The 9,202-nt window shown below is 32.1% G+C and overlaps 1 protein-coding gene across 5 annotated transcripts in view; it reads right to left on the reverse strand.

Annotated features, from left to right (window-relative positions):
* The window catches only part of LOC106468375 (endophilin-B1-like), a 34,406-nt gene extending 27,368 nt beyond the window's left edge, over positions 1 to 7,038 (reverse strand). For all 5 annotated transcript variants that reach the window (XM_013928796.2, XM_013928794.2, XM_013928793.2 and 2 more), the window contains exon 1: positions 6,918 to 7,038. In XM_013928796.2, the coding sequence (XP_013784250.1) occupies positions 6,918 to 6,992 (75 nt within the window). In that variant the 5' untranslated portion in view covers positions 6,993 to 7,038. The remainder of the gene's footprint in view (positions 1 to 6,917) is intronic.
* Between the last annotated feature and the right edge of the window lie 2,164 nt (positions 7,039 to 9,202).

Here is a 9,202-nt window from a genome sequence, read left to right on the forward strand (position 1 = left end):
ATCTGCAAATTTAAGTAATTTATTGACTATCCCTTCATCTATGTCATTGATGCAAATAATCAAGGACAATTTAACAGGAGATGCCTAAATACTAGAAAAAAGAATAAATATTCTTTATACATATGTTGTTAATATAATTAATTTTTAGAAAAAATGTTCATAAAACACTTAGTTAGATTTAATTTCGAAAAGAAACATTAATCAGTGTTTACCATCATAAGTCAGGCAGCTAGCTAGTCATTTATGTTTTACTGAGCATTTAAATATTTAGTTATTAACTATGAACATTACTACTCATACAAATTACAGCTAAGTTAAAATTCAATATATGTAAAATTTTAGATAATGCTAATAATAAGGATTTAACAAATAAAAATAAAATTATCGTTAACAAATGGTTAGCAGTTCATTTTATCACTGCCTCGCTTCACGGTTGAAAATATTAACAAATTGAAGGATTAAATATGATCTCAAAGAACCTGTTTTCTAAAGAACATCAAATGCAAAAGAAAAATACATACAAGGTGGTTCAACATTATATATATATTAATTCAAAGTAGAAGATAACATTAAGAATTGTTAGTCAGAAGCTTTCCATATGTATTACAGTAAACCACACTTGCATAGAATCAAGATGAGTCATGTCTGAATGTTAATTACAATGCAGGCATAAGCTAGTTCAACATCAACAGATTTTAAAAATTATGTTTGATATTTCTAAAATCAACAAAAACTGCAGAAATATCAAATTTTACTGTGGAAAAGCAACATATCAAGAAAACCACACCATTATCAACTCAACAAAATTCAATACATAAGTTGTTTTTTTATACTGATACTAATAAAGCACAGTTCTTATCCATCTAGTGTCACAACTTGTTGTAAGAAGCTAGCTGAATCAATACTGATGAAATTTCATAAAAAACATCACAAAAATTGAGTACAAATGGATATGAAATAAGACAAAGGGTTCAAGTTTGACAGCCATTTAAATTTTACTGCTTTATTAGTACAAATGAGAGCTCAACATGAAGTTAGAACTAAATCTAGCAGTGTTCAAATGTACATTTTTTTTCTTGGACTGTATTTATGGGGCAAATGCTTTTTTTCTTTTTCTTTTTTTTAATGGAGCTTCTTTTTAAGTTTATAATCAATTTCCAATTCAATGATCAAAGTTCATGTTCTGTTCTTTCTTTACACTTTCACAACTGAAGATGTAATGGCAGTGTGCTCATCTTCTGGTTACAAACTGGTCTTTTTAGCTTAATAACAAGAGATTCTAGCCTTATAAGTTGGAATTCTTCCTGGGAATTGAAGATGAAGTGGAAGAAACTGGAGGTAGGCACAACATCGCATTCATTTACAGTGGTTGTTATAGGTTTTAGTGTTACAGTGTCCTTTTATTTGACTGCAGGCATTGGCTCAACCACTAGAAGGCTCTGCAGTTGAATAAATGAACACTATAATGCTAAAATCTATAACATCATACAAGGTTCAACATTCATCATAGCCCACAGGCACAGAGATGGTAGAAATCGTAGTTTTGCCTGTAGCAACATAGGCTTGACTGGGCATTACTATTTTGAACTATTAGTATATAGTATAGTTATACATAAAACTGCCATTATCTTAACCCCATAAAACGAGTCAATGGCTTTCAATTACAACCACCACCATTGCTTAAGATATTTGACTATGAAGTTTTGGTGAAAAAAAACTTTCCTTTCAGCTTGCAGCCTTATTGCATGTTTTATTTTTATACAATAACATTAAGTAGTAATAGTTTTTCACTAGTACTTTTGACTGTTATAAAGGAATTTATCATTTCCAATAGAAAAGTTCTTTACATTAATTGAAAACTACATGTTGATTTTTTTTTAAAGTATGTGCATTTCCACACTATGGTGATATCAGCAAGAATGGAAGAATTTCATATTAAAAGAACAGATGAATGTAACAACTTTTGTCCATAACAGTTATTTAAAATTATTGACGCATACTCTTATTTCCAGATTTACTAAAAGCTGTTTGAGTTTTATTCATTTTGACAAATGAATACTAAGGTAGCAATGAGACTAAGAATACTATAACAGGGTCTATAACAGAAACAGCAGTGAGCCTAGTGAGACGAGAGCAGGATGCTAATTGATTGGGTGGTTTACAATGATAATGAACCAATCAGGGAACAGCATGGTGCAGCGACCAGAAATTTAATCCAGGAAAATTTGTATATATACCCTTGTAAACCACCACTGTGTCACATTCTCCTGAAGAAGACTTGTAGTCGAAACATGTTATAGCATTCTAAGCCTCATTGCTACCTTAGTATCCAAAGAATGTTTGGTTATGGATCCAATGGGGCTTCAGTTATGGTTGGGAAAGAAAAAGGGTGTTTTGGCTATTTTTAAATTAGATGTACTGCAATTGGTTGACACCCATTCTCTTACCCATAAACTTGAACTTGGAGCTTTGGATGCCATGAAAGAGATTGCCCAAATGAATTAAATATGACACATTATAACTGGCATTTATAAACAGTACCACATTTCACTGAAAGTTTGGAGAGAGCTTTAGCTGTTGCTGAAGCTATAAAAAGAAAAAAGTACAAAAACCTGTTATCCTTGGGAGGACAAGTGGCTGCATCACTCCATCGTGCATTTATAGCATTCACAAACAAATTACTCTTCCATCCTGGCACATTTTGGGCATGAAGCAAAATCAAACAGACCAGAAATTATTGGAAGGAAACAGTTAATCACTCATTTTCTAAAGAAGTTAATTTGTCATCCTCATTCTATACTTATCGGAGCAGCTATCATGTCTTAGTTTAAAGTTTCAAGCAAATGTCACAACCCTGACCTTCAGCATTCAAGCACTGGAAACATTCTACCCTTCTCCGACAGCTATGTCCCAACAACCTAGATTCCATCTCCAAGAATTTCTTGATTTGCCTAATGGTAGATTATACCAAGGTGTGCAGTTTTCCAGCTATGACCAAGATGTCTACAATGCACTTGACTATACTAGAGATACTGTTTTAGACAATATTTAAAAGCATCTAAAGTACTGCTTTAACATTACAGAAACTACAGAAAGTCTTGAAACTGCTCAGGTTTTTGATACAAGGAAATAGCTTCAAAATTGCCAAGAGCTGTCAGTCTTTGATACTAAGAATATTACAGTACTTTGTAATTACTTTGAGCAAATTCTTCTCAAAAGTGGATGTGACAGCACCAGGAATGGATGAAATGTTAACTTTTTATCCAGCATCAAAGAAAAATACCACCCACAAAATTGTGAGTTATGCTTTCTGAATGTGATAGCCTTCACTAAAGGTTTCAGAACATCCTGCACCTTTCAGAGATTGTCCAAGTTCTTTCCATGACCACAACAGCATGTAAGAGAGGATTTTACACTCTAAAATGTTTAAAATTATTGGTGCTCAAATCTAAACATTGAATTGTTGAATATACTGCTCTTCATTTGCATTGAAGGATTGGGTAATGCTGATCACAATGCTGCACATGTAATGGAGATGTGGTGGACAGGAGGCAAATAGGCTAAAAACTTACAAGCTAGTGGAGTTAAACTATGAGCGAAATTTGGAAACCTACCAAGTGACAAATTGCAGCAAACAGCTCTGATGTGCATGATGTTTTTAAGGAATAAATAATGGGTTTGTCAAATATATATATATATATGTTCTCATGTATTACTACAATTGTTTAGTAACATGCCTATATTGTTTTTCTCTTTATCATTTTGACAGATATTTACAATTATAAGTTTAACATCTATATCACTATTTTCAGAATCCTGCTACTTATCCTTTAAGAATGATACATTGTTTTTTAATATGAAATACTTTAAATTAGTCTAAGTTATAATAAAAAACTTTTCTGAACATTTTTCAAATATTCTCTGAAGTTGCATTTTGAAACTTATCATAGTAAGTGAAACTAATTGCAGGAAGTAATTCTGTTATTTGACCGTAAGTTTTTATATTAGTTTAAATGTATATAAAAAAAAAAGGACAAAAAAAAATGTAAAAGATCTATCACAATTTTCTAATTTAACTCTTTGTATGCAAAACTATTTTGAAACATTTTTACAAAACTGTCTTATTTTTTCATACCTTTATAAGTGAGTGAAAAAAATTTATAAAAAATAATTTATTTTTTCAACGAAAATGTATTTCTTTCTTTTGTGCTACCTTCTTTAATGACTTGACTCCACATCTACATCTTAAAAATTGAAGTGTTTTTTTATATATATAATTTCAGTTACGCCAGTAAAAATACTAGTTCAGCAGCCCAAGGGGCCAGTAGTATTATCAATCATTGTCTAACTTAATATGATTTTGTGCCTATCTTTAGTTTTTTTCACATCATTTTCCATTCCAGGAAGAATTCCAACTTAGAATGCTAGAATCCCTTGCCATTAACCCTCAACTGGTAGGGTAAAATATATGTACCATAAGTGGTAGGGTGGGTCAAAATGATCCATGTGTAATAAAATTATAAAATATTATTTTTATAATACTGTGGGGTCAGATTGTGACCCACAAACAACAAATGATTACAACAGTAGGAAAGAGAACAACAATACTACATTCGCTCAGCTCAACACTCATAAACTGATTGAGTATATAGTAGAGAAAACATCAGGTAGAGAAGCATTAGCTGAGTTGGAATAGTGACTTGAAATATCGATGTGGGTCATTCTAATCCCACCCTACCAGTTGAGGGTCAAGCTAAGAAAACCAGCTCTTAACCAGAATATGAATGCACTGGCACTACATCTTCAATTGTGAAGAAAGAACAGAACATATTTTATCATGAAGCTTATTCTACAGTATTAAAACTATATTTATGGCTATTTAGTTTTAACAAGTTTCATTGGAGTAATCTATTATTAATTATTTTTTGTTGATTTTTACCACAGGCCACTATATAAATGTGATTCTCAACCTGTCAAAAACATTGAGAATAAGTCTAATGTCTCAAATCTGGAGGGTAGTCTTGATGAGTTACCACCATATTCTACTAGCAAGTACTCAACATTCGTGTAATGTTTACTCATTCTAGAATTATTTCTTTTGATTTACATTTTTATTAATATAAATCACTCTTAGTCATAAGTGGTTTTTAATAAAATTATATACATCAGGGATACACTGCTGGCTCAAAGGTTGGGTACCACTGCACAATATTATAAAAAGTATTAAAACCACACTCTTTCATCTAATAGACACAACTCAATTACACATCAGTTGCATAGTGCACTGTTGCACAAGATTCATAGAGGTCAGTAAATGCCCAAGAGTGTACTTTGGTCAGCAAGTAGCTCTGAAATGAATTCAATTGAACCATCTAGAATGTTTTGGAATACCACCTCAAGGCACGTTAATAAATTCTCACTACATTTATGGCCATTTTGCAAAAAGAGTGGCATTCTATTATACCATATATATCAACAGTTGGAAACAAAATTAGAAACAGTTTAAGCTATGCTTTTTAACACTTCCTATTGAAATGGGACCTAAAGAAAAACAAAGTCTCTTTACAGAGCGTACTGTCTCAATAACTATATCTAAATTAAAGTGGTTCATCATAACAATATTTTTTTATATATTACAGTCATATTACTGAGTTCAGGAAACATTTTCTAATTTATAATCTATATGTTCAGGATTGCATACATTAAAAATACACCAAATATAATATGTTTTGGATCAATAGTTATAGCTAGATAATTTCTAATAATAATTTAAGCTTCATTTTCAGTTTTCATACTAGAATATAAAAAATTATGAAAATTTAAAAATAAACATTCCCCAATTCATTATAACAGAGATGAAAATTGAGAGTACTTTGAATACACCATGAATGTGACAGCATGGGAATTTATCTATGTTATAATTATATAAATTATCTGCATCATATTCAAATATGAAGCTTACTGCTACTTTTTTGAATTACTAATTTTTTCTGATAAAATATTTTACTGATCTTTAACATACTGGACAAATACACACTCCCATTATGTTAACTTACTTTCTTTGCAATAATTAATTCATCTACACTATATCACAGTTAAGCTTACAAAACATAACAAGCAAGCTAACTATACAAGTTATCCCATAACTGAGAGGATATCATTACCAATATATCCTCAAAAAACCCAAAAAACAGTTTTAATGTCGATTGAAAGGAAAAAGTTAAATGGAGAGGAAAATGTAAGACCTAACAATTTGTTAAGAGTTAAAACCAGTCCCAAAGATTATTATTCAATCAAAATGTTAGTGACATTTTCCCTCAAAAACAACTATTAAACATTATTGTATTTTTAGAATTTACTATCTTGTACTACTACTACTAGCATAAATACATCCATTTTTGTGATAAGACCTACTGTATACTTACTATTATTTTATAATCAGTATAAATTTAACTATCAACTGTTAATCAAATGAATCATGATTATCATATGGAAAAATGTTCTATGACAAATTTATTGGCAGCTTTTTTCTGTGCACCAAGGACATTGACTAGACAGACTCACCCTTACAATGTTACACTATAACTATAATTTATTATATTGCTTCTACTGTTTTTGTGTTAATGTGTCTAATCCACGTAATTAATGCAACATAACTTCTACTATTCCTGTTGGTATTACTAGTATTAGTATAATCACTACTAGTAGTAGAGGTAGTAGTGTACAGTGTACTGCAAACTTTGCAGTTAATTAAGACAAGTTGTAATATTGCTGCAAGGCTTATCAGGTCAAGGCAATAAAAACTTATACCACTTAACTAGTGGAACAATAGGTTCACATGACCAAAATTGTCATAAAAAAACAAAGTTATAAGATATTATCAAACAATTGTAGCATATGTTGAAACGTTCTGATACCTGAACAGCTCGAGAAAATGCTGTAGCTGCCTCTGAAACAAAGCCTTTAAAAGATTTAACACCAAACTCCATCATAACCGGATGTACGCCCGTGTCATCACGCCATGTTAACCGCACATAAATAGGTCTCATTTCGGTCTTATCTGACGCTGTTGTTATTTTAAAAAAATATATAATATAAAAATTATGATGGTAACAGATTTATTATTATTTCCTAACACGATATTTTGGGATAATTTACAATTATAGATTTTTAAAAACATACAGTTTTCACAATTTTGGGATAAATGTCACTATTTTATTTAAATCTGGTGAGCTACACTATTTCAAAGAAAACAAACCTACAAACTAATAGCCACACAGAAAATTGAACATTTCATCCATGGCCTGACTAATACTGTCTTTGAGAAATAGTAAAGTAAGCTATGTTATTTCTCTTTTGAACAAGTTCTCCAATAATCCAAATGCAATTAGCACAAGTATTACACATGGCCTGAGTATTTTCAACTTGGCGAGTCTCGTACAATGTGTTAAAACACATATACTTCTTTCATTATCTCGAAAAATTGGTTTGATTATTGTAACCACTTCACCCATCCTGTGAAGTTTTCACACATGAGCACCCACCCAAAGAAACAAAACTCAGCAACTATTCATGTGGTATCAGCACTAGAAACTAACCATGTTTTTTTTGTTGTTGTTGTTAAGTTATGTATACAAATTACTAGTTGTGTCACCAAGAATCTCTCCCAAGCTCTTTGTGGACCCCCGTGTCCTTAGGTTTTTTTTACAATAAAAATGTATATCCTACCATCCCAACAAGTGTTAACAAAGAAGATAAACAGCTGCTTAAAATTCACTTGTGTAGATAAAACTAATATCGCAATAAAACTGGTAATAATCTTCCTACTTTAACCACAACTGATCTAATATGGGTTTCCAGCGAGAAAGTGTAATGTCTACTACTAATAATAATGTTCCCCGATGGGACAACGGTAAGTCTACGAACTTATAACGATAAAATCCGGCGTTCGATTCCCAGCGGTAAACATAGCAGATAGTCCATTGTGGCTTTGCTCTAGAACGAATAAACAAACTACTACTAATGATGTAATTTTAACTCGTTTACATTAGGTCACTGCTGACAAGGCCTTGCGTTTATTATTATAAATCAGCAAGAAAGACGTGTTATCTGTTAAATCTAACTTTTACTTACAAGTCTCATGTGTGAAATTAAATACGAACATTAAGAGCAGATGAGAGAATGTGATATACGGGCATATCATGTTTTCTACCTACTTTTAGTAATATAGAATTTTTCAAAACATTTTATTTCGTCTCTTTCTCTGTTTGGACATAAACACGAGGGCCAAAAACCGTTGAATTGTTTTGTACTAGTTCAATGGATTATTTTTAGATATAAAACACAAGCTTGTATCATTTACAATCAGTTTGTATTATCTTGTGGAACCAGGTTTTTCTGGTCTAAGCAAGAAATAGATATGTTATGTTACGCCTCCAGTCGTTAGTTAATTTTCCGTAAATTCATTCCACGAAACTTTAGCGACACAAGTCCTTTCTTAAATAAAACTGGTTTATTCTTTCTGAATATAACTTAGCGATACACTTAATTTCAACAGTCGCGCTATAACAAACGTCTCACGAGCTCAACTTCAACAATACTCCGTTCAATTACACACTCTCTGACTGCAGTTCAATTACTCCCTTACCTCTGTTACGTTATGACCGTCTTAAATATATACAAGACTACACTATATCTAGTAATCTCCCGACAATTCACGAAGGTTCGAGAATGATGTGGCGTGATACTAGTCACGTGACCTCGCTAACGCAACATTGTCCCTCCTTAGTATTGTTCGTCCCGAACAATAGCCACTTGCATTAAACCAATAACAATTAACAATAACTTAATTAAATGTACAGAATTACAAACACAAAATTACAGTTCAACAAAGTCTCTTAATTTTACGGGACGTATCTTCTTCCGTACTGGTCTCCGTCTCGTTGGCTTCTGCTTCACGTGGGGTTCATCTGCTTCATCAGGAAATGTCCTATCGTCGATAACAGTCACATCAGTGATAGTAACTTCATCAAGAGCTTCACCGTTTCCCTTCTCAAAACTGAGTAGCGTTTCTTCTTCGAGAGTGGCTTTTTCAGGTCAGCAGCGTCATTTATTCCTTTGTTCACTTCTTCCCAACTGAAATGTCCTGGACTGTGATAACGCCAAAGCCTGTTGGCATGCATCACTTTGGCTTCCCTTGCTG

Source organism: Limulus polyphemus, unplaced genomic scaffold (assembly GCF_000517525.1).
Source record: "Limulus polyphemus unplaced genomic scaffold, Limulus_polyphemus-2.1.2 Scaffold2983, whole genome shotgun sequence".
Lineage (NCBI taxonomy): Eukaryota > Metazoa > Arthropoda > Merostomata > Xiphosura > Limulidae > Limulus > Limulus polyphemus.